The 26,881-nt window shown below is 38.6% G+C and overlaps 1 protein-coding gene across 1 annotated transcript in view; it reads right to left on the bottom strand.

Moving 5' to 3' along the window:
* Positions 1-1,098: 1,098 nt before the first annotated feature.
* Positions 1,099-26,881, bottom strand: part of GRPR (gastrin releasing peptide receptor) — a 65,483-nt gene continuing 39,700 nt past the window's right edge. The window contains exons 2-3 of the mRNA XM_016424772.2: positions 21,317-21,668; positions 1,099-11,384 (exon numbers count right to left, since the gene is read on the bottom strand). Of these exons, the coding sequence (XP_016280258.2) occupies positions 10,992-11,384; positions 21,317-21,668 (745 nt within the window). The 3' untranslated portion in view covers positions 1,099-10,991. The remainder of the gene's footprint in view (positions 11,385-21,316; positions 21,669-26,881) is intronic.

Raw genomic sequence — 26,881 nt, 5'->3', positions numbered from 1 at the left:
CACAAACTGTGACTCTAAGACAATTAGAGAAATGGAGGACAACAGCTTTTAAATCTTCTTCATAAAATCAGTAAGGTTTCTCAGCTTAATTTCTGAAGCCCCCCACAAGGGTCCTTTAGTCTGAGACAACTCAAGAGAGAAACAAAGTCCAAAGTCTCTCAGTTTCTCCTGACCAGCTCAACTCTTAAATAGGCCACCAACTCCAAAGCCAAGTTTCTGCCCTGGTCAGCTTCAACTGCCCAGAGACAGAGAGACAGAGACCAAGTCCAAAGCCCAGTTTTTGCTTCTTCTTCTCTGTGTCCAGAAAACCCCCAACTACCACTCCTGGGAACATTCCGTTTGGAACCTTCCTTTTGATTGACATCTAGGTCCCCAGCCTTGGTTCTTGCATCTTGGCTTACAAATCCTCTCTCTCTCCATGCCTCTACTACAAATAGTAAATAGTAAATAGTAGTACAACAGATACTCCCACAATGCAAGTCTGTTGGATATAATTATTGTAAAATGAATTATAAAATGTAAAATCAAGCTCAAAATTTGCCCCTTCCTGGAACCTTTGAAAAAAACTCTCCCTGTCTGTATTATTGTAAATTGCCTAATTTAGCTATAACATTTGGACTTGAAGGAGAGCTCATGATTCAAGGTGTTTATTTGGATGTAGTTTTAATGATGTAAATACTCCTAAGGACCTGCTGGGGCAGATTAGCTGTGCATCGTTTGGAAATGGGAGAGAGAGGAATTTGCTCCTTGTCATTTGGCTGTGTAGGAGCAGCAGATCCCTAGTTTCCGTTCTCTTCCTGTCTAAAATTACCACTGTCCTCACTGCCTTTGTTCAAGAACTGATTTCACACTCTGTATTCCCCATCCTTCACAAGAAACAAGATGCTGATTACAATGGGGACAACAAGCTGACTTCGGGCAGACCGTACTTGTAAAAAACAGTCTGCATTCCCAACTTGCTATCCTCATCTTGACTAATGAGGATGAATGAAAAAGTGTTCTTGGATTGTGGATGTTTTTTAGGCAAACACCCAGAAACTGATATGAAATAGAATAGTTATTGATTTCTTTTTCACACAGACAAAAGACTCTATTATCTTTTTATTTCATCAATCATGCTTTATTACATTAAGATATACAGCTCATTTCACAACTATAGCTTGAATATTTAGCTAGCATCATTTGATTTTGTGTCAGCAGCATGAGGAAATATTAAAACATAAGCATTTCAAAGCATTGTTTGAGAAAAGAATAATCCCTGTTGGAAATAAACAGCAACACTTCTTTTTCATATACACATGAGCTGAGCTTTCATTGTTTTGAATTGCAATGGAGTTGAATTGTTCACAGAAAATACACCTTTATCTTAAATGTAAATTTCTCATTTGAAAAATACTTTTTAAAATTGAAATTAAACCAAACAATAATCCTTAATTTACATACATCAAACAATATCATAAACTACTCTTACCACATAAGATATATTTTCATAGCAATAAATATTTACAATAGATTTTAGTCATCACAGTTACAATCTACAAAAATAGAAGAGTTCAACATTTAGTCAAGAGCACAAAATTACACTTAATTTAATAAATATTTATTAGGCAACTATTAAGACACATAGATAGAAGTTTTGACTTATATAGCTTTTAAAGTGATACACATTTTTAAGTAGCTGAATTGACTTTTTCCAATAGATTTTATGCACATAAAACCTCATAAATTTGAAGAAACATGGAAGAAAGTTCTGATCAAATTAGTGAAGTCCAGTGAAGTCCAATATTAAAGGAATACTAAATCACAGAATTTTTATGACTATATTTTATGCTTATAATTGAATTACTTTGTGGTACCAATGATAATTTGTGCATACTGATAAAATGAGGCAAGTTGATGAAAAAATATACCAAGTTTCACAATAATCACACAGTATACCTTAAACACAAAAGTCCTGAGTTACAATGTTTTTTCAAGATGATCACACATCATGAATTAATGAGGTCTGACTGAATGAGTTTTTACAGTATTATCACATTATCTTTTCCAAAATGCCTTAATGGACAAGTGAAGTTGACTTTGACTAAAACACACATTCTAGCCTATTTCTTTATTTCAGGAGATGGACTCTCACTGCAGAAGAATAAGAGGGATGTGTCCACCTTGATTCCTTAGAGGCATCAGTCTTCGGAGAGCCTGAAGATGGCCATTCCTTGGGCATATGATCCATCGACTAGCTCAGTCACTAAGTAAAATCAATAAGGGACTGTGGAAAAGGCATTTGCTTTTATCAAGAAATGGCTGTCCTGTTGGACAAAGGAGGATTTTTACACTACAACAAGAAGCCTATAGGGCTTAGCTCCATCCCACACTCATTTGGAAGTGTGTATAATTTTCCTTGATGTCTTCTCTCCTCCAGCCAATAATGTGGTACAAGGGCAAGTGGAGACCATCAGAAATCCTGCCTCTAATTACTACATGAGTAGGCTTGGATAAATCCCTTAACTGCTCTAGGCTTTGGTTCCTTCATCCATAAAGAGAAGAGGAAGGACTTAATGTGCACTCCGGCCCCTTTTTAAATCTAGGACTGACTGATAATCTTTGTTTTAGGGACTCAACATTCTCTTCCTTCCCCCTTTATTTCTATCTGTGGCTGCTGTACACTTCCTAGTTTCTCTTATCTCCTTCGCTGGCAGTAGGATCAGGTAGCAAAAGTCCCTCTCAGGACTTCTAAAGACTACTGAGCTGTCATGGAATGCATCCTAGACCTCCCTCCTGAGACTTCTGGATGCTGGTTAGTGGGATGGAAGTGTCAGCAAATGCTTCTTCTGTTAATGGGGGACAGGGGAGGAGCTTGGACTAGCAAGCCACCTGGTAGCTTCCTACTTGAACTAATTAGTCTTGCCTGAGGAGATGCTGGACTCAGTTGTTTCTATTGTGATCCTGGACCACAAATTCATGTTCATTACCCCTCTTTCCTCACAGACCCATCTGGTACTGTTCATTCTGCGTTCAGTCTCTGCCTGCATACTGAAGAACTAACTTGCCCTTCCTGAACTGTCTTTATTGGCTTCAGAATTTTTCATGGCAGTAGTATTTATAGTAGGGTTGTACGTCAATACCTGAATTCCTTTACATGAGATGTGGCATTTCCAGGGGATCCTATTTCTCCTTCCCAACTAAGACTGATTATTACATGCAACTTTGAGGAAAATATATTCTGTGGTAGGGGGGAAACCCATGTGCTTTTAGCTGGTGAAATATCTATCATCCCACAAAATGGAATTGTTTGTGTTTGTTGTTGTCAAAAGGCACTCAGCTCTTCGCCTTAATCTCCCATTTCATTGTGTTTTTGAGTGTGGGGCTTGCCAAGAGTGCCTTAAATAAGCACACCGTTCATTGGTTCTTTTACAGCAGAGTAAAACAGACCCACTCCTCAGGGAATGATATGGCTCAGAAACAAAGGGAACGCTGATCAACACCATTCTTCAGTGCGTATAACATGTCAAAAGAATTAAGCATGATTAGATGCATGTTGCCACAAAATGAAATTATAATTCTATAGGCTTTTCAAATGAATAGCTCATTAATAGCACACATTTCACGCCTTGAAGCTTAAGTACAGCAAGCAAAGCTCAAAAGCAGCTCTTCTCTGATCTGGGAGGGCTTTGGATGTTTCCAAAGTAATTGCTCGTCATGGCACAGTGGAACAAGCACTAACCTTGGAACCATGAGTCTTTTCTCTGTCCCTCACAATCTGTGTGACCCTGAGCAAGTCAATTCATCTTTCTGGGGCCTCTGTTTTCTCTTCTGTAAAAATGAGAAGGATAGACTAAGGACCTGATTTGGAGATTTGCCTAAGATCACATTTAAAGGGGCAACTAGGTGGCTCATAGTCCACTGAGCCAGACATAGAGACAGGAGGTCCTGGGTTCAAATTTGGCCTCAGACAAATATGTGACCCTGGACAAGTCTCTAAACCTCTACTTCCTAGTCATTACTGCTCTTCTACCTTGGAACCAATACACAGTATTGATTCCAAGATGGAAGTTAAAGGTTTAAAGAAATCACACTAACTATCTGTGCAATCCTGAACAAAGCAACTATTGGGGATTGTTATGGTGAATTTCAGAGTGAGAAAGTGACCTATGACTCCATAGAGAATATAAAATACCTTGAATAAATGTAAACAGCAAAAGAAGTTCCAACTATCCCATGGGAAAACTTATTGTGACCCTGGGCCATCCCCAGCACTATGCATTCTTTGTTCTCTTTCTATATAACATCTAACCTGGCCTGGAGCTGGTGCTAGGGATCCACCATGTTGCTTTGTCTTGCTGCCACCCAATATCAGCTTCTTGTGAGTGACCTCCCCCAATCTACCCATTTTACCTAATTAATCCTAATAAACCCTATTCATAACCAAGCTGGTATGGGTTCCTCTCTCTTCGGTATCGCACTATTCTCTAGAAAGGATGCGACCCTACAACTGGCATAATCAGAGCAGAACACATCTGCCCCTTTATATCGGCATAGTTGGCAAGATTGCCCTCCTACAAACCTCGTGTCCTTACAGGGGCCTCCGTGAAGGAGAAGGTTGGACTAAGGTTCTTTCTGGCTCTGGATCTGGGATCCAATGCCCCTAAGTGATAGTGTCCCTTTCTTCCCTTAACTCTTGCCTCAACCCGCTCCTCTCCCATCTCCCCTTTACATTTTACCTAAAATGCTGAATGCATGAATGGTAGATACCTAGCTTCTCTTCTGTAGAATTTATCCTCAAAACAATGGCCTGCTCTAAAGTTGACAAAGCCCTTTCATTCTAAGATTTCACTGGAGTCTCACAATAACTGCAAGGTAGGTAAAGTTATTATTCTCATTATAGAGACATGAGATGACTTGCCCAGAGACACATAGGTAGAAAGTGTTTGAGGCTAAATTCTAATCCAGGTCCTTCTAACTCCACGTACAATACTATAGTCATTATATCATGCAATGTTAGAGCTATAAAGGACTTTACAGCTTGCCTAGACTGGTAGAATCCAACTCAAATAAAAATGGGGCATGTATGGATCCCTGCAAATGCTTAATGAATTTAAAAACTACATTAATGATATCTTTATTTTCATTTATTTTGTGAAGTATTTAACTACATTTTAATCTGATTCTGACTGTAAGCCTGCAAATCCAGCCCAACTTCTTTATTTTATAGATAAGGTTCAAGGAGGGGTGACCCCTTAGAGACACAGTTAGGAAATGAAAAAAAAAAGCCATAGTTTGAACCCAGGATTCATGATTCCATACAACAAAAAGGCTTCATGGATTGAGAAGCAGTCAAAATTTAATCATTTTCATGTAGCTTGAATATTAACTAACCACTTAGAAAGAATTATCTGCATCTGCTGCCTTGACAAGAATTCTTTCTCTACAATTCCCTGACCCTCAAACCATTATGAGTTTGAGCAGGGTGGATTTCTTTGCTATATTTTGTGCATCAGGCTGATTGCTTTTTAAAAGATCTTTAAATTGAAAGCTGAATCTTATTTATTAATATCTTAGCCAAGGAGGTCCCCACTGAAGTGGAAAAGTGAAATATAAATTCCTAGATGAGTATTGAGAATTGACTTCCCCTATAGAGTACGTGGATTCAGCTAAAACAAACCATGTAAAAAGCCCCTCATTAAAATTTATAGAGCAGGGTCCATGTTAAGCCTCCATAAACACTTACCAAATGGACTCTCTCTGTCTCTGCCTGTCGATTGGGATCAGAAAATGGAATTTATTCATAAATTTCAGAGTGAAAGTCGAGGCAATCAGAAGGTAGGATGGAGCCTATGTGGTCCTAGCCTTTCTCTGTCCTTGATTTCCTGATGAGCTCCAAGGTTCTTTGTGAGTTGAGATTACCAAAGTATGTGACCTACATTGGCAACTGTGGCCTGCAAGAACATACAACAGCCTTGCAGGTCAACAGGAAGTCCAGAGAAGCAGAGAAAGTTTTTTTTTTTTTAATTTCTATTCTAGGTCTCTAAACAGAAACAACAATGGCCTCTCTCACCTTTATTAATTGGGAAGTAAAGAGATTGCCAATGGGAAGAGTCTCCAACTATGGTAGGGAGCTGTGTATCAATTTTGTCTGACATCTTAGCCTGGAGCTTTTCTCTCCCAACCATCAACAGGATGAAATATATACTCCCATAAGCCGTGGCTGAATCCATTCCTAACAAAATGTTTCATATTGTAATTGGCCCACAAGAAATTTTTCCTAATAAATCTGAGTGCTTTGGAGACAAAGTCAATAGCTACCCAGGCTGCAACAACCCTCCAACACACACACACACACACACACACACACACACACACACACACACACACACACACACACAGTCTTAGAAACCTACATCTCTGCTAGGAGAAATTCTGATTTCATTCTGGTTCACAGATTTGTTTTGTATATAGACAAAACCTTGTAGGAAAGAGGGGTATTCCATTGTGGAAGGCTGCTACTCCTTTCTGAAGAAACTTTTTGGATCTCTGTCTCCTCATTGGCAAAATGAAGGGTCTAGACTAGATGAGTTTGAGTTCTTTCCAGTTCTAAAGGCTCTTGATTTTCAATTATTCCTTCTTCAAGATTCCAGTCTTAAGTAGGAATTTTCCACCTGGGGCACAGACCACAAACCATGTGCATGGCAAATGTTATCAAATACATCCTTAGTTGAAGGAGTTTAGGGAAAGGACTTCTATTACCATTGACCTGATAACTTCCTATTTTAAACCACTTTTGCTAACGGGGTACTAAACTCTGGTGTTTCTACACAGATAAAAGACTGCAAATATCAGCAATTTAGGGGGAAGTGCCAGTTGCCCTGCCCTGGTTACAGTTTTAATGGGGAGATAAAGAAAACATGTTCTTTTCATCAAGCAACTCAAGGATGCTGTAAGGCATCCTTTCTAACCTCTGTATCTATTATGATACTGCTGGGGGGAAGAGATGCATAAAAAGACTAAACATAGTATTTTAGCATCTTCCATGCATGCTAGAATAGAAACAAAGCCCATGCAAATTATTTCAAAGTGTCTAAAAGGAAAATCATTCTAATTTCTCCACAGAGCAAAGGTGACTGAGTTTAGTGACCTAAAAACGTCATTCAAAATTTAGGATGCAATCCAAGGTTACAAGTAAACCGGAAGCCTAATTCTGTGCCTAAAATGACTCAGAGATCAATTAGCCTGCTTAAACTTTCAGCATAAATAAAGCTTTTAGAATTCAAGGTAGAGTCCATGACCTACTGTCAAATTAATTCCCTTTCACCAAAGGCTGATTTCCATAACAACCTGAGTTTCCTTTAGGAGCTGAGTAGCTAGTTTAAGTCTGCCTAAAAGGTACCAGCTGTATCCCATTGCAGCTAAATTATATGCAAATGAAAGATGCCAAAGCAAGGACATATTCTTGGAGGAGAGCAAATTCAGTGGAATAGTGGAGTGAGACAAATAGAAAGGGGCTAACTCACAACATTTATTATTATTTTTTAATCCCTAAATTATCAAATATGTTTCTCAGTAGGTACCCTTCTCTGGATTGTGCTGGGAGCCTTAGGAGGTGCAAGACTTACAAAAGCAAGCTGTTCCTTCTCCCATAGCAGTCTAGGGTTTGCTTATTGCTTAATCTATCACTGTTGTGTTGCCTGCCTCAGGGAGGCTCAATCTAAGATAGATTGAAAGGTAGTTCCTGTCAATTGAATAAACACAGATGGGTTTTTTTTTCCCCCCTACCGAAAAAATAATTGATTTTTTTTTTTTGTCAAAAACATGAGCACCAAATGTGATTATCTCTGGAAGCCAGACATGAACAATTTTAGTGTCCCTCTAGTATAGAAAGATGGGTGAGATCTTGGGAGGGTTGGTACTGACTTTTTAAGAAGGGCTTTATGGCCTGCTTGGAACTATTGTCAAACTACAACCTCTTTTAGGGAGAAGAATTTTATGTCCCTAAAGAAGTTGTTTGCTCAGCTCCACCTGCATCTCTTTCTATGTGTGACTCTGGCACCATTACTGTCTATGTCTCTGGACGGAACCATCCCATTAATTTGTGGCTCTAGCTAGTCAATAAGCATTTATGGAGCACTTTGGGACAGGTACTCCAGCCCTGAGGCTATCACTTCTAGTAGAAGAGTCAAAGAGATATCTGGTCACCTTTCCCAGGGCCTCAGAGGTCACATCATTGACAGACTACCAGGATTTCTGAGTGGCTATCAAGCTCCTTCCTTGGAATCAAGGCTACCATGGTCAAGGCCCAGCCTGAATCTAAGGCTTAGTATTATTTCTTGTGTCAAAATAATCATTTTTCATTGATTCAGGGAATCCTTGATTTCTCTCAAAATTTTGGGAGTAGTCATCAAGGGTTCTAGTTCATCTATGCCTAGTTTGTTGTTGAATAAATCATGCTATTAAAAAAAAATTATTGCTTGATCTAGCACCTCTGATTTCTGATCTCTGATTTTCTAAAAAGCAATTCAATAGGAAGGACTTGTTCTAATACCTTTTTCATAAATTTCAGGTACTTAGTCTTAGTCCTTTTCTTAAAAGGTCTCCTTAAATGTTTTGTTTGTTTGTTTGTTTGTTTGTTTTTGTTATTTGAGAGATCAGAGGTGCTAGAACCAGAATGGAAAAAAAAAAAACTTAGCATGATCTATCTACTCAGTAACAAACCAGATAGATTTTTAAAAATCACCAGTATGCATGATAGCAACCCTTTAGTCTTGAAGGAAATCAAAATGGAGTTCTCCACTCATATATGTGTGACCTTTTGTCACAAATGGCCATTGAAGCAAAGACTGCCTACATGACCCATTCTTAAGAAGAGTTCCAGAGGAGGTCCTGAAAACAATGGATTTTGTCAGTTGGTCTAGACCTCTATGGATTATGTTAGATAACAAGATTCCGAAACAGCTGCTTTTTGGTGAGCTGAACTGAAACAATTGGTAGCATGTTATAAAAAGAAAAAGAAGAAAAGAAATTCTTCAAGAACACAATGATACACAGCTTTAAACTATGTGATGCAGCTGTGATCCTTCCAGAAGATGGAAGCAAACAGACAAGCCTAGAATACATTAAACACAAATGAAAATGCTCATATGTATTCATTCATTTTGCATTCACTCATTCTTTCACTCCATAAATATTGCCTTGAACACATATCCTTCAGGTCAGTTAATTTCTTCTCTTTCCCACAACTTGTTAATCTTTGAAAACATTAGCTCCTGTCTCAAATCAAGAAAGAACGAGCTTCTTGATTGGGCCTTGAAGAAATAAGAATTGGTCAAGCCACATTTTTGGCCACTCCTTCTCACAAGGATAATGAACATCATGAGTGACATGACCGCAGAATACAAAGAATATCAAGTATGTGTGCACAATGGATTAGTCCATTTACAAATTAACAGAAGGAACTTGTCTAGGTACACAGGAAAGCTTGATTTGAAACTTACAGTCAAGTCAATTTTTAACTGTGCTTTTATTCAGTTTTTTAAAGGGACAAATGCATTTTTTAAAAATTCTATGAACTAGGAATGGCTAGGTGGCTCAGTGGATTCAAAGTCAAGCCTGGCAATGGTTTGGGTTCAAATCTAACCTCGGTTCCTAGCTATCTAGACAAGTCACTTAGCCCCAATTGCCTTGCCTTCACCACTTTTCTGCCTTGGAACCAATGCTTAGTATGATTTCTGAGACAGGTTTTAAAACAAATTCTTTGAATTTTTCACTTTGCAAATATACCTTTTCTGCTCATGAGCCAAAACTCTCAAGAGAAAAAGCAAGATGAAGGTGTTTGACATTAAACAGACTTGAAAAGCATACTTCAACTTTTCCATGCAGATTCTAGGAGAAATTCATGCTCTGAAAAATATAACAAGTGAAGTTTTCTATGATCCTAGGTAGGGGAGAGTAGGAGAACTGGTTTTAAATGTAAACACATTTTTAATCAAATTTACCTGACTGTTTTCACATTTAAATTAATGACTGCCTCTATCAGGCAGACTTAAAGCCTGTTTCCCCCCATACCACTCTTTACATTTAAAGTTTTACAATATAAATAAATACTATTTTCACACACATTTAATTCTAAGAAAATATGTAAAAGTTTTAAGAATTTCCTCTTTAGTGTTTTTTTTTCCCCTAATGGCAAATGATTATTTCTTAGCATAGATCTTTAGTGGCAACCAAATGAGAGACCTTGATGGAGTACAATTCAATCTTGTGAAGCTATGTATTCATGTGTGTGTGAGTGTGTAAAAGAGAAAGTACCCATAATTCTGAATCATCTGCTTTACCTGTGGACTTGGACTTCATCAATGAGCATTTATTATGCTCCTATTACATACTAAGCAAGTAGTAATGGAACATATTAAAACAAAGAAAATGAAAACAGCCCCCACCTTGGAAAATCAAATGTTCAGCAATTCTGGTTGCTTCATTTGTCTGGGTTTTCTGATTTGGGAAGGTCCCTCAGCTTGAGCACTAAAGCTGATGCATGTCACACATCCGGGCCACCTTTGGTTCACAAACAGGTGTTCTCCCTGGGGACAAGTGATCAATCAAATCACATTTTAGGTGAACCAGCTCTCTGTAAAAGAACCCTGAAGAGGAAACTTGTGAAAACGAACGATTGTGTCTTTTTTTGTCATCTTCTTTGCTTGCTAAAGGCAGGTGGAGCCTGTTTGGGGCTCATGTCCTGCCTCCATTCTTATTCCTGAAACAGCCCCCTGGGTCAATCACAGCTGAAGATAGATAGGAACATAACGAAGCTGTCTCTTCAAAATACCCACAGCTCAGTCCCTTATTCCCAGGCCTTTTCTGCTAAAACCAAGAGTTACAGGTGCCTTCTGCAATATGGAGGCTCCTATTGGGGACAGGAGGGGAAGGGGAGACAGGAGACGCCTCTGGATCATTGGCGGCTGGTGAATGAAAATGAAACCCAAACTACATTGCCCGGGACAGCTCTACACATAACCCTCATGGCAGGCAGGGTTGCCATTGATGAGACTGAAGGTGGCCACGGACTGGTTGGTGCTTTTGAGGGACGTCATGCACGTGGTGCTCCTGCCCGTACTCTGAGACCTCCGGAGCAGTCCGGGCCGGCAGCAGAAGATCTGGGAGTTGAACTGTTTCCTGAAACTCTTGCTCAGCAAGTAGAGCGCGAAGGGGTTCACGCTGGAGTTGGCGAAGGCCAGGAAGCGAGCGCAGAATGTGGTGACGAAGTGCAGCGTGGAGGTGTCCACTTCGGAGTAGTGGTAAGAGCGGTACAGGTAGATGACGTGGCTGGGCAGCCAGCACACGGCGAAGAGAGCCACGAACACCAGCACGGTCTTGGCCAGCCGCTTCCGGGATTCGATCTGGAGAGACCCAACAAGAGACAGACAAGCAGAAGAAACCCAGGGATTACAATTCAATTAACTAAGACAGAAGGGGGAATGACAATGTATCCGCCACAAGGAGAGTTTAAAACAAAGCTGATTACATGGCTTAATGGATTACAAGCAATTACAACAAGGGCCCTTGATGGTTTATTGGCTCCGCTAATTGGCGGCTCCTCACTCCACACCTAAGACTCATTTCCTGTAAGACTGTCCAGATTGCTGTATTAACTGATCACTTACTCCTCTGATTCAGTCTCCCTGAAAGGCTTCTCATTCTGCCCGAACAGCAGGAGTCTCAGTAGAAGGAGAACGGTCGCTCCTTTCCACCTGTCCCGTTCCTTGGATGCTGATGGATGTGTGGCAGTGGGGAGCATCTTGGTGTCTTACATCATAGCTTCCCAGATTCAGAGATAAAACTTAGAATCTGATTCCCTACTCAATTAAAAATAATTATTTTGCCCAATTCTGCACAGCTATTGAGCTATGGAGCAGGATTCTGAATCCAGGTCAACTAACTCAGAAATCTAGCATCCTTTCCAAGTGACACAGCTACCTCACAGGATCACAGCAGTAGTACAAGAAAAGGTGCTGGCCTTAGACTTCCTGTTCAAATCTTGCCTCAGATCCTTACTAGTCGTGTGACCCTGGGCAAGTCATGTAATCCTGTTTGCTTCAGTTTCCTCATCTATAAAATGAGCAGGACAAGGAAATGGTAAACCACACCAGTATCTATGCAAAAAAAAAACCCAAAACAAAACAAATAGAATCAGGAAGTCAGACAACTGAAAATGCCTGAATAAATACAGAATGACTAGATAGGAATTATTGACAGCATTTCCTGAATAAGTGGCATGACTGATATTCAGAATAATGGGATTATGCAATATTGCTGACTTGATCACAGGAGCAGGGATGACCTTACTAAAAAGCCTATACTGTATACTAAAATGACCTATGTGTGGCAATTCAGGAAGATTCCTCTTTCCCATCAAACTCTCTCTCCAACTTTGGCCATTGATGCCTGAAATTCAATACTTTGAATTAAAGCCTTGTTGACAACCAGTTGTTCTTTAAACCAGAGGGCCACCTCATTAATCTGTATTAATCATTAACATTTTAATGTAATTTACTTTATCAGGTTTATTTCCTCCTTGACTACTAGTTCTGATCAAATCTTAGACAGATGAGAAGGAAGGAGACATAAATTTGGAATATGGGACTGTAATATATGAACAGAAGGTCACACACACACACACACACACACACACACTGGGGAACTGGAGAGAGAGGGTGAGAGAACTGAAGAAATAGAGAGAGGGTAGACAGAGATTGATCCTCCCCTCTCTTCCCCTTGGGGAAGATAGCGCTATCTTTCTTCCTGAGGGACAGATTATATCTCCTCAGAGATTGGGTTTGGGAGGTGGAGGTTAAGGACTGGAGGATAAGGTCTTAGGGAAATGACCCATCACCTCCCTTCTTGATCTTAGCTATTGCTGAGAGACAGGGTAAACTTCCTGCCTCTGGATCCTCCCAATATCCCAACTGCCCCCTTCCATTTTGAGACCAAGTTCACTCCTTAGCCCTGGTATTGAACTATTCTCCCTTTTGGGAATGATATGATTTCCCCCCGCCCAGTCTTCAGTCTCCTCTTTGGTATCAGAAAGTAGACAGACCTGATCTAAATGGTAACACTTTATTCTTGAAGACACACAAGGAAGGGAGGATGAAGGTGTTTGATGGAGAAAAGTGGGATCCCTATAGATTAGCAACCGACCTTCCCCCCAAATCCTGAGGGATTCTGACTGTCTGCCTGACCCTCCTTTGGTCAATTGTTGGGTTTGTCCTTCCTCCTAAGGTAATCTGGCTATAAGTTGAAGTTCAGGACAATTTGGGGAAAGAGAAATCTTCTCAGTAGATGGCTTTCTATATAGTACCAATCTACTTTTGTCTTCAGTTGTAATACAGATTAATGAGGTGGCCCTCTGGTTTAAAGAACAACTGGTTGTCAACAAGGCTTTAATTCAAAGTATTGAATTTCAGGCATCAGTGGCCAAAGTTGGAGAGAGAGTTTGATGGGAAAGAGGTTCACTGGAAGGTAGTCAATATCCAAAGGGATCCTCTGTCTCAGAGGTTCTCCTCTCAGACCCTCCACTCCAGGAGAGAGTTGATCAGAAATGAACTGAAAATTTTGAATCCTCTCCAATTCTCTGCTCCTTACTGGAATCTTGAGTCTTCCTTGCCCTTTCCCCTCCCCCCTTGGACTGTTCCTTTGCCTTGTTGGATCTGATTTTTTCTTCTTTTGCAACTTCTCTCTTACTGGAATATGGAACATAGAGAGGGACCAGTCTTGGTGAGCTACCATATTGGGAAGCTGTGTTTCAGCACTGAAGCCTGGAGGGGGTGGCAGTGGGATGGGAGATGGGGGGTGGGGTAAGGTACAGTAATTTCAATGCAAATTATGTGGGAAATGACCCATGGTTGTGGCATAGTGGATAGAGATTATTCTGGGGCTAGAGAGACCTGTGAGATTTAAAATGGTTGAGGTCTTAAACTGTAGTAATTAAAATAGTGAAAGATATAAATTGTGGTAGATATAAGAGAGGGTGAGTAAATTTGACCACAGAAATATGTTTCACTACAGTGTCTTGGGTTTAAAATCAAATATAAGGAGGTCGCCAGGGAAATATTCCCAATTATTCAAATACCCAAGTCAATTGGGTTTTATAGAGATTTTAATTAACAATACAATGAGTAATTAAAGAAAGAGAGAGTAAGAAAGGAATAAGTATGAAGGGCCTCAAGCCAATATGGCCTAGACCTGAGTCTTAAAAGAGAAATCAGTCAGTTTTTTAACGCTCACCACAAGGTCTGACTAAACAAGGATACTAGTGACACCAGGCCAGCGTCCTTCCTCAAAGAGTCTTCCAGCCAGAGATTGTTTCAAAGGGCCTCTCTCAAGAGCCTCCAGAGCTCCTACCCCAGAGGGACAGAGCCCCTCAGAGGAGCTCCTCATGGAGCTCTCCTTCAGAATGAGATTTTCTCCAAGAGCACTTCGCCTCAAAGAGATCTATCTCCAAGGAAAGAGCCCTCAAGCATCAGTCCTCAAGGAAATGAGTCTCTCAGAATGAGATCCTCCAGAATGAGAATCAGAAATCGAGATCCCTGAATGAGATCCAAGCTCTTATTTTTAAGGGCAAAAATTTCCTCTGTCACCTCCCCTAAGTCCTTACATCTACCAATCACTGTAGATGTTTCTAAAGGACTGCCCATTTTGAATTCACAGCTGAGTAGTTTTAATCTCTTTAGTAAGTCAGAAAAAAATGCTGCTGTATCGACAAATTTCATTAAGAAAAAACCTCTGAATAAGTTATCACCCTTTTAGGTTTAAGTAGTTTACAAGTTGCCCCACCTATATGGGTACCTAGCATCCCATTGTATCAATTTTAAAAACAGGCATGACTCAAAGAACTTCCTGTCCTTTCCATAAGCATTGGTCAAAGCACTTTCATTGTTCAGCAAGGAGTTTTCTGTCCTAAAGCAGTCTTAAGTAGGGTGGAATAGGGAATCAAGGCAAGGAGTTTTCACATTCAAGTAGAAATCTCACTATCTGCTAGGGAATTTTTTTAAGAAGAAAGATTCCCCAATGGGGAAATTTCCAACATTCATAAGTCTGAGAAATTTTAAGGTTTACAGACCTCTGTTCAAGTTTCAATTTTCACACATCCTAGCTGTATGACCCAAGAAAAGTGATATAATCATTCTGTGATCTAGGCGACTCTCTAAGAAAATGTTTCAGAGAAAATACCAACTTACATTTATAAAAGGAATTTTCTCATTTGGGAGTTTTCTAGATCGATGAATTTACAGATCTATTTCTATTGGTGAAATATCCTTTAATATAAGTCTTCAGAATAATAGACTATTAGGCACCTAAACTGTCTCTTTGGGGTTGGATGAGGCTTCCTAGTACCCTCTGGTTATGCCATTCCCCATACAATTTATATTGAATATATTTTGCCCAAATTTCACAAACAACTTTCAGAAAAGTAAAGACCTTTGAACATAATGTTAAATTCAAAGATGTGGAGTCAATATAAAAGACCATGCATAAAATTGACCCAGAAAAAAAAATCAAATTCAGTGATGTGACTATAAAGAAATAGACACATTTGTAAATTGTTGATAGAACTATGAATAAATGCAATCTGTAAACAGTCAATAAATTACACTAATGATCATGCCCTTCAATCCAATTACTATTCACCATTACCAGTACCATATTATAACAATCCTATTAAAAAGAATGACAACCAAAAATACCATACCTGTTTAGAAATATTTATAGCAATTTTATTAGCAAGAGACTAGAAATACCTGGTATATTTAGGAATTGGGAAATAGCTGAATAAACAGCATTCTATCTATATAATGAAATATTACTGTGCCAGAAAAAAAGACAAATGAAAAGAATAGAGAAAAATACAGGAAATTTTATATGAAGATTACAAAAATAATTGTAGCCTACTCTGCCTATAAAAGAATCAATATCAAAATATAGTTATATAAAAGGAAAAGAACAGGAGATTCAGGGACAATGTAATTTTGATAAATTGAATATTTATCCTTTAATGAGCTGTAAATAATATGGAATTTTTATTGTATGTGTTTTCTACTATTTGACTTTTTAAATGATTACTTATAATAAGAAAATTATTTTGAAACAATTTGCAGAAAGGATGCCTTTTTCGGTGAGCATGAATAGCTTTTCCTGACCCTTTAAGGGCCAGTTTTCTTTTTTACAAAATGACTTAGGCTCATCTTTTGGGGGCATGTTTTGGGCAGTATGCCATCCCAAAATACTTATGTGAATGAATGTGTCCCAAATCTGGAACAGCTGGCTTCTGGGTTCCCTTCTTTGGGTTTATGGGTGTTCTCAAACCCTGTCCAAGGCCTATGCTAACATAAATAGGGACTTTCTATCCTAGGCTAAAACATGCTATCTTTGGCTGCTCTAGAAGAATTGGATTGGCATGGAGGAAATAGAAATGTGGGAGGCACCTTGATTCTTTTTTCTCTTTGGCCATTGATAATTAGATAAATATACTAACTTAAAATATGTTAGTGGTAGACTGAATTATAGATAAACAGCCTTGGAATTTAGGATAGTCTCAGTTCAAGCCCTGTTTCTGACATATACTGACTGCATAAGCAGGGGCGAGTTATTTAAACTCTCAGTGTCCTAAGTAACTCTCTCAGCCAATAAGTTGAAGATAGGGAGAACAAATTTCCTCACTGGAAAGTCTATATACCAAAGAATGGCATGGGGCCTCCTGGAGTCCCTCAGACCCTTTTAGGGAGTCTATGAGATCAAAGCAATTTTCATAGTAACACTAAGATATTTTCATTTCTACAGTAAATATTGATAGAGGTAAATCCCACATAAACAAAGAGCTCTTTGGGGTCCTTAGTAATTGTAATGAGTACAAAAGAATCCCGAGACCAAAGAATTTGAGAACTGTTACCCTCTAGGGATGAAATCACAGATTCGGACCAAATGTAAACAAATAAAACCCTTCCAAAATCCACCGTACACCAGACGCTATTCTTATTTGGTATATGCTACCCTCAGAGATCTGAAGGGGTTTCTATCTCACATGACCTCAATTTATGGTTTCAATGAAAACAGTTTTCAAGCAATGATTGTTTTTCTTTTGTTGTAAGAAGAAAGGCCATTTTTTCTAAAGGTAGAACAAGGAAGATTAGATATTCCTTCCCAAATAAGAATAGATATTCCTCCCTGAGGGCTACTTTCAGCAGACAATGTCACTGAAATCTACCCTCTGATCCTACCACCTCCATAACCTTGACAACAAATTGAATATTGTAGGGGGAAGCCAGCAGTTGAGTTGATTCTTTATTGAAATGGTACATGTATTCTTTTCTTCCCTAAAGGCTGGCAGATGCACATCTAGGCTGTCAAGAAAGGGAGTAAGGAGAATAGCACTGAGCAGCTGGAACCCTCCATGTTTACCAGTTTCTTCTGAGGAATGAAATCATGGGCTTCTCTTTCTTTAGCTAGCCTTCCTATGTGACCCAGGAGAAGTGGGCAGTAGGAGCTACAAATGAAAGTGAAAAGATGGTATGAATGATTTCTTTAAATGTTTTACTTGACTCTTAATGTGCTAGAAAACAATTATGCATAGCAAGATGGATTATTCTTCCACCTCAAAGGAACAAGAGCCAGATTTCATCCTGAGAGGTTTTTGGGCTGGTTCCATGGATCCAGTCACGGGTAAGCCTCTTGGTTCCTGATATGTAGCAAAGCCAAGAGGGGAAAAGAGAGATATTAGGATGCAATTCATTTATCTCACCACCTACCTTACATGGTTGTCTTTATTTCATAGGCTCATAGATTTAGAGTAAGAAGGGACTCTAGAAGTCATTTAGTTCAATTCTCTCCATCTACAACTAAGGAAACTATGGCCAGAGAGATTAAGCTACTTGATCAACGTTATAAAGTAGTAAATAACAAAGCCAGGATTTGAATCTAAGTGCTTTGAGTTCAAATTTAGCATTCTTCCTAAGAGGATTAAATGATATAATGGATGTGAATGGGTATGTAATTTTTGGCTAATTTTTTCTTTGCAAAAAAGTACCAGGACTAAATACTAAAGATGAAGCTTAAATACTTTGGCTATAGCAAGTCACTTGACCCCCATTGCCTAACCCTTACTGCTCTTCTGCCTTAGAACCAATACCCAGTATTGATTCCAAGATGCAAGGTAAGTGTTTTAAAAATAAATAAACAAACAAATAAATAAATGAATGAATGAATAAACAATAAATAAATAAATACTTTGGCCATATAATGAGAGGACAGGGCTCCTGGAAAAAGATCCTAATGTTGAGAAAGATTGAAGGCAAAGAAAGAAGGGGACAGCATAATCAATATTGTCATGGAAACCACAGACATGCATATAGGCAGACTTCAAGAGATAGTAGAGAATAGAAGGGCCTAGTGTACTAGGTCCACAGGGTCATCAAAGAGCAGGTAGTTGGCTCAGTGGATTGAGAGCCAGGTCTAAGAGGTGGAGCCAAGATGGTGGCATAATAGCAGGAGCCTTCTGAATCTCCTTCCAACTGATCATTACAAAGTGTCTTAAAAGGACAGAAATCAAAACCAGATGAGTAAAGAGGCCCTCCCACTGGATACAGTGTGAAAAGTAGGCAATGAGTAGAGATTCCCACACTATAAAGGGGAGATATAGCACTAATCAAAGTGCAAACTGACCACCCCTCCCTCACACCAACTACGTCACCAGTTAGAGCTAGGCCAGGTCAATTTCCAAATTCTCAGGGACTGGCTGAAAGCACCACAGACTTACCACAGAGGGCTATGCTCGGCCTTAGCAGTGAGACTGGAGGCTAAAAAACATGGGAAGATAGCCTCGGGGCAAAATGATTTAAAGCATGAACAACACAAAGAACATTGTAGATCTACCTGCCCTCACTCAGGCTTCTGACAGAAAAGGGAAGATAATAGCAAGGCAAAGCCCTGTGAGACAGAAGCTAAGAAAGCAATGACCACCAACATGTAGGAATCCCAATCCTCTAGCAGCAAAAGGAATTAACAACAGCAAAAAAAGTGCTCTTGACCCTGGACAATTCCTATGAAGAAAAAAGAGCAAAATAAAGAAGCAATTGCGGAGAGTGAGAAACAAGAAAACACAACCAAACTTTCAAAATAAATGGAAATTGGTCATAAGCTCTAGAGGAACTCAAAAAGGAGTTCAAGAAACAAATAAAAAAGATAGAAGAAAAATGGGAAGAAAAGTGGGGAAAAATGAAAGTAATACAAAAGGAAATCCAGGTCTAGAGTTGGGAGGTCCTGGGTTCAGATGTCGTTTCAGACACTTCCTAGCTATGTCACCCTGGGCATCTCACTTAACCCCTGTTGTCTAGCCCTTACTGCTCTTCTGCCTTGGAGCCAATAATACATACTATTGATTCTAGGTCAGAAAATATGGGTTAAAAAAATGTTATTCATGACTGAATAATAACAACAACTGAAAGAATCTTGAGCTTGAACTCAAGAGGAACTGGGTTTGAGTTTCAACCCTGATATGCATCAGAAAATCAACAACTTATAAATAGAATGAAACAGGTATCCAAGAGTCCAGACTCCTTATTTTATAGATAAATTGATGCAGGATTTGAACTCAGGTTCTCTGATTCCAAATTCATCACTTTTCCCATTGTACCACAAAGTGTCTGTCCTTAGGAAATCTATTTAACCATTCTGAACTTCAATTTCTTTATCTGTAAAGTGGGAATCATTGAGAGGATAAAATGAATCAAAGTTTTATAACTATAAAGTACTATATGGGGATAGGTGACTATTATTTTTTTACTTCCCTCTACTACAATCTTCCCCTCCAAAAATAAGTATGAATCACAATAATTTTGCTGTCTATCTCTATCAATACTTTATATAGCAGTAAACAAGAATAAGCCTAACTATATTTTCAGGATGTTAGGGTAAGGAAAGCAATCAATATATTTGCCAACTACCTCCCAAGTTTCAGTTGGAAATTGAAACAGTTCTTTTAGATATTAAAAAAAAAGAACCAAGAGGGTCTAGATATGTCCCACAAATAAATATTCTGTGTCTCATTAACTTCTTAGATGAATATAATCATTACTTACTTATTGGTATAGTGATGGGCAACCTTTTGAGCTTGGTGTGTCAAAATTCACCAAAAAACTGAACATAATTCAGATGGTATTTCACTTCAAGAAAAAATACATAATTTCACAATATTCATATTTTAAAAACAAAAATGTATAATTGTGATATATAACTGTATTAAAGAACCAAAACTAATTATTTAACTTACCTGCTTAGTGACTTCTTTGTTCATCTGTCACTTTCTTTTGTTGGTCTTGATATTATTTAACTTGTGTGGGGTGCTGTGAACTAAGATAAGTGAGAGGGAGGGGGAATTCTTTAACTAACCTGCATATTAGTGACTTTCTTTTTTGTTGAATTTCATTGGCTAAATCTTCAATTGAAGGTTGGTATTTTGTACACTTAAAGCCCAAACAAGCACTACTAACTTCATCTGTCAATCTGTTTCTTTTGTTGGTTTTGATATTATTTAATGCTAAAAGTAAGGTCTCAGAAAAGTACATAGAGGGAAAAATTGTGAATAAAGACATTGCTATATTTTTCAGGGTGCTAAAAGTGTCTGGTAATCAGTTCCAGGCACTCTCCCATTGCACATGGGCCCCGCCCCATCCCTCCTTAGCTGAGAGAGCAGTGGCTGCTGCAACCAGCCTGCCTTCCTGCCCCCTTGTGCTCCTTCTGTGCAGGCTTCTCCTCCCCGCCCACCCATCACCTCCCACCCCAGTGTCTAGCCCATGGAGCAGCCCCCCCACCAGGCTGGGGCACGGCCATGGCCATGAATGTGGGGGTGTAACTTACCAGGTGGACCCTGAGACACAGTGAGCTTGCATGTGGCCATGTGTCATCGAAAATGGCTACATGTCAGTGCTGACAGGTGTGTCATAGGCTTGCCATCATGGTGTTATACCATAAGCTGTGGTAAACTAATTTTAAGCACTGTTGGTACTTATACATACACAAGACAAGGTTTCCTAGAACTTTTAGGTTGATGTGAAACATCTAATTTAACCATTAACTAATGTATCATTTATCCAAAAATCACAATGAACCACCTAGTATGTATACACTCATAAATAATTCATTGGGTTCTAAAGAGATCCAAGTCATGACCCAAATACATGCCCAGTGGGAAATAAATATATCTTAAAAATCTATCTGTATCAGTTCACCTATAAATAAACAATGTCTGTTCCAAAAACAAAAACAAAAACAAAAAACCTACCTGCTTCCTGACATGTATGTTTCCTTCCACTGGCAAATTGTAAGCACTCCGGATCAAATTCTTGGCAATGAAATAATAATAAACAGAAATGATGGACAAGGGAATAATATAAAAAATCAGAAAGGAAGCCATTGAATGAATTTTAGGGTGTAGCTCATTGGAGTGGGGATATGGTGCACAGCTGACGAAGGTTTGGTTGGTGCCCTTCAAATAAAAAGGGTGCAGATCGGAAAACACGGCTTCAGGAATGGCAAGCAACATGGAGAAGATCCAGATAAAAGCAGCTTTTAAGCAAATCTTCAACAGAGCATGGGAGGCTTGGATATCCATTGGTCGAACAATAGCTTTATACCTAGTGCCAAGAAAGAAAAAAAAACATTAATGCTTCAAGAGTCATCTTATTATTTTTCTTTTTCTTCTAGGCACCTTCATCAGAAAGTATCCATCAATGATGTTGTCCATTTGCATGCTCTGAGGAAGGGAAAGTTATTTTAAGAAAAACAAAGACAAAACCATTTTCATTTCTTTACAGGCTATTATGACAGACACATTGCTAAACCTGCAGTCCAAAGACTCCAAAACTATCCTTTGAATGATTATGACCATAAGTAAGTCACTAATCCTCCTTGAGCCTTTGTTATTGTTGTTCAGTCATTTCAACTGTGTCTATCTCTTTGTGACCCCCATTTGGGGGGTTTTGGGCAAAGACCCTGGAAAGATTTGCCTTTTCCTTCTCTAGCTCATTTTACAGACAAGGAAATTAAGGCAGAGTCAAGTGACTTGTTCAAGATCAGATAGCTAGTACATGTCTGAGGCCAGATTTTGAACTCAGATTTTCCTGACTCCAGACCTGGCACTCTATCCACTGTGCCCCTATCTTCCCAGAGCCTTGGTTACCTCATCTGTAAAATAGGGGTAATACTCTTTGTACCCTATACCCATTGAAGTTGTTGTGATGATCAAATGATTTCATGTCAGTATGATACGTTGTCAAACTTAAAAACATTAAAATGCTAGTTATCACCTTACATCCATAAGACTGGTTAAAATGACAAAAAAAGGAAAATTATAATATTGGAGAGGATATGGAAAAATGGAGACACTAATACACTGCTGGTGGGGCTTCAAACTGAATCAACCATGCTGTAGAGCAATCTGGAACCATGCCCAAAGGGCTATCAAACTGTCCACACCCTGTGACCCAGCAACCATTATTAGATCTTCATCCCAAAGAAATTAAAGATAGGGGAGAAGAACCTACCTGTACAAAAATATTGATAGCAGTTCTTTTTGTGGTGGCCAAAAACTGGAAACTGACAGGATGTTCATCAGTTAGGGAATGGCTGAACGAGTTGTGATTTATACTTCTAACAGAATACTATTGTGCCATAAGAAATGACAAACAAGATGATCACAAAAACAAACAAAAATACCCATCTATAGGAAGTATGCAAAGTGAAGTGAGCAGAACCAGGACAACATACATGATAATAACAATATTGCATGATGATTTACTATTTACTATTTTATTTATTACTATTTCTATTATTTTTATTACTATTTACTATTTATTTAATTATAATTTATATATATTTATTGTGTATATTATTTTATTATTAATTTTATATATTATTATATCATATAATATAATATTATATAATAAATATTAATTTATATATAAAATTTATAATTAATTCTAAAATATAAATATTACTATTTTCTATTATCAATGAGGCAAGCATCCAGAACAACTCATGACAAATAAAGATATCTACAGCCATAGAAGGAACAGATGAGTCCAAATGCAAATTGAAACATCCCTTTATTTACCCTGAATGTTTGTCTAGTGTAAGCAATGTGTCTTCTTCCAAAAATGATAAACAGGGAAATATGTATTATCTGATAATATATGCACTACCTATGTCATATTATCTGCCTTCCTTTGGAGTGAGGAGAGGTGGGAGAGAGAGAGAACATAGATTGAAAAATATCAAAAAACGAAAATTAAGAAATCATATTGGTATGTAATCTGGATTTTTTATAAAAAGAAAAGAAAATTCTGGTTAAGTCACTACTAAAACATGAATAGATATGATTTTTATAAATAAGATGGGGACAGAGTCACTTTTTTACCTAATACAAATTTGTCATATTCAAATATTGTTTTAGTATTTGAAAACTAACTTTTCAATTTGAGAGAGAAGACTGGAGCATATGTCATACATAACCATAGGATCATAAATATAAAGCTAAAAGGGACCTTGGATGTCATCCTGTCCAATTCCCTTATTTTAAGTTCTTTAAAGTAACACAAGTATTAAATGCTACATTTGCACCCAAGACCTCTTTATCCAAATCCATAACTTTTCCCAAGGTATATTTGAGTCTTACATTAGCACAACCTGTTTCACTTTGGAAATTGGGACATTGTGGTTACAGCCTGGAGCTTGATGCTGTGCCAGAGATAGAAAAATGCCACAATGGATGTTGACATCCCAGAGCAAAGCCTTGATCTCTCAATGCTGGGTATGGCTCCAATGATAGTAATGGAACAAGGAATAGTACAGCATTTCCCTCTCCCCCCCCCCTTACAATAGTGTGGATCCATTATTTTCTTCTACCTTCTCTCAACAATTTTCACTAGTGCAATGTAAGTTCTTCCTCTTGTATACTATTTCTTGTGTTCTATTACTAAAATTTTTTCTTGCTTGTTTAATATATAGGCAAGATACCATGTTTAATACTCAAACACAGGCAGCTTGAGATATGGTGGACTGGGACCCTTGAAAAATTGTCTGGTGTCTATTCACCCTCTGATGAGAAATCTATGATGGAAAGAAATTACTGTGAATTTTAAAATTAATTCTAAAAATAATTTTAGTTAGGATGGAAAAAGTACCATGAAGTGTTGGAATTTAGAGTATTAATTTTTCTTCCAATAGATATTCTTCATTTACTAACAGCAGAGTCAGACCTAGCACTGATAGATCAAGTCTTTACTTTGGTGTGCCAATAGCTAGGCTTTTACCTCTGGCATAGCATCAATTTGCCCAACCAGTACCTTTCCCTTGCTCAGTTGAAGTCTGACTTTCCCCACAAGGGGCTGAAGAACTGATGACAGTGGTCTCTCTTCTCTCCAGTCTAAGTCCATTGTACTTTCTGCCCTAGAGCCAGAATCAGAACAGGAACATAAGGGGATATTGATGGCAAAGACAACACCTGGGCTACTGCCTCCCTTCTTTCCCAGATCCTCCACCCCAGTAAAAACTTTGAATACATGGACTGGTTCATATTCTGTTGTTGGTTTCCAAGGACAGCACCCAGAACAGAATCAGCACTCAAAGTTTCCTGTAAAATTAATAATCGACTCCCTTTACATTACCTCCACACCCACACCCTTTTCACCTTTTATAAGTGACGAGACCCCATCTAGAATCAGATCTGCATAGGTGCTGACACATTAGCTTGATAATCTTGGAGTCTAAATTTAAGCTGAATCACTTCTCTATATTTGGGACTCTCCCTGTACTTGCTGGTCAGTTCTTAACTCCCTGCTAGCCTTGTCCTGTGAATTAGACTTGCTTTTTGACTATGCAAAACACATTCCCTCGTTCCATCTCCCCATAATTTCTTCTCTGTCCAATCTAAGTGCAAGTTCCTACCTTTTCTATTCTCCATTGATCTCTGTTTATGAAGTGCCCAAACTATTGTTATAAAATCCCTTTCATCTTGGATCTCTTCTCGCATTTCCTCCACATGTTGTAATACTCACTGAAACATAGCTTTTCCCCTGAAAACATCTTTTGGCACTGTCTCCAAGGCCAATAATTCTTCTCATATATTGTAGGGCCAGGAGGAGTTGGCTTCTCCCCATATCTGTTTCACCACTCAGTTCCTTCCCCCCCTTCATTAAAATTATTTGCACCTAGACAAGATCTTGGATAACACCCATCAGTGGCTACACCAAGGTGGCCCAATCCAGGTGGGCCACTCTCTCTTCTTCCCATTTATGTCAATTACTTCCTATCAGTCTTCTTCTCTACTCCAAATCCTGCTCCCTTTAAACACCCTTGCTTCCCATATTCTTTTTTTTTAACCTTTTATTTTTTTATTTATTTTTTAAATTTTTATTTGGTCATTTCCAAACATTATTCATTGGAAACAAAGATCATTTTCTTTTCTTCCCTCCCCCCCTCCCTCCACCTCTCCCACAGCCAACACGCAATTCCACTGGGTATCACATGTGTTCTTGATTCAAACCCATTTCCATGTTGTTGGTATTTGCATTAGAGTGTTCATTTAGAGTCTCTCCTCAGTCATATCCCCTCCACCCCTGTAGTCAAACAGTTGCTTTTCGTCGGTGTTTTTACTCCCACAGTTTATCCTCTGCTTGTGGATAGTGATTTTTAGATCCCTGCAGATTGTTCAGGGACATTGCATTGACACCAATGGAGAAGTCCATTACCTTCGATTGTATCACAATGTATCAGCCTCTGTGTACAATGTTTTCCTGGTTCTTCTCCTTTCGCTCTGCATCACTTCCTGGAGGTTGTTCCACTCTCCATGGAATTCCTCCACTTTATTATTCCTTTTAGCACAATAGTATTCCATCACCAACATATACCACAATTTGTTCAGCCATTCTCCAATTGAAGGGTATCCCCTCATTTTCCAATTTTTGGCCACCACAAAGAGTGCTGCTATGAATATTCTTGTACAAATCTTTTTCCTTATTATCTCTTTGGGGTACAAGCCCAGTAGTGCTATGGCTGGATCAAAGGGCAGACAGTCTTTTATCGCCCTTTGGGCATAGTTCCAAATTGCCCTCCAGAATGGTTGGATTAATTCACAACTCCACCAGCAATGAATTAGTTTCCCTACTTTGCCACATCCCCTCCAGCATTCACTACTTTCCCTAGCTGTTATGTTAGCCAGTCTGCTAGGTGTGAAGTGATACCTCAGAGTTGTTTTGATTTGCATCTCTCTGATTATAAGAGATTTAGAACACTTTTTCATGTGCTTATTAATAGTTTTGATTTCTTTGGCTGAGAACTGCCTGTTCATGTCCCTTGCCCATATATCAATTGGAGAATGGCTTGGTTTTTTGTACAATGATTTAGCTCTTTGTAAATTTGAGTAATTAAACCTTTGTCAGAGGTTTTTATGAATATTGTTTCCCAATTTGTTGCTACCCTTCTGATTTTAGTTACATTGGTTTTGTTTGTACAAGAACTTTTTAATTTGATGTAGTCAAAATTATTTATTTTACATTTTGTGACTCTTTCTAAGTCTTGCTTGGTTTTAAAACCTTTTCCTTCCCAAAGGTCTAACAGGTATACTATTCTGTGTTCACCTAATTTATTTATAGTTTCCTTCTTTATGTTCAAGTCATTCACCCATTCTGAATTTATCTTGGTGTAGGGTGTGAGGTGTTGATCCAAACCTAGTCTCTCCCACACTGTCTTCCAATTTTCCCAGCAGTTTTTATCAAATAATGGATTTTTGTCCCAAAAGCTGGGATCTTTGGGTTTGTCATAAACTGTCTTGCTGAGATCATTTACGCCA

Source organism: Monodelphis domestica, chromosome 8 (genome assembly GCF_027887165.1).
Source record: "Monodelphis domestica isolate mMonDom1 chromosome 8, mMonDom1.pri, whole genome shotgun sequence".
NCBI classification, from domain to species: Eukaryota; Metazoa; Chordata; class Mammalia; order Didelphimorphia; family Didelphidae; genus Monodelphis; species Monodelphis domestica.
Note: the sequence above shows the minus strand (reverse complement) of the source record. Positions and strands in the feature narration are given on the sequence as shown.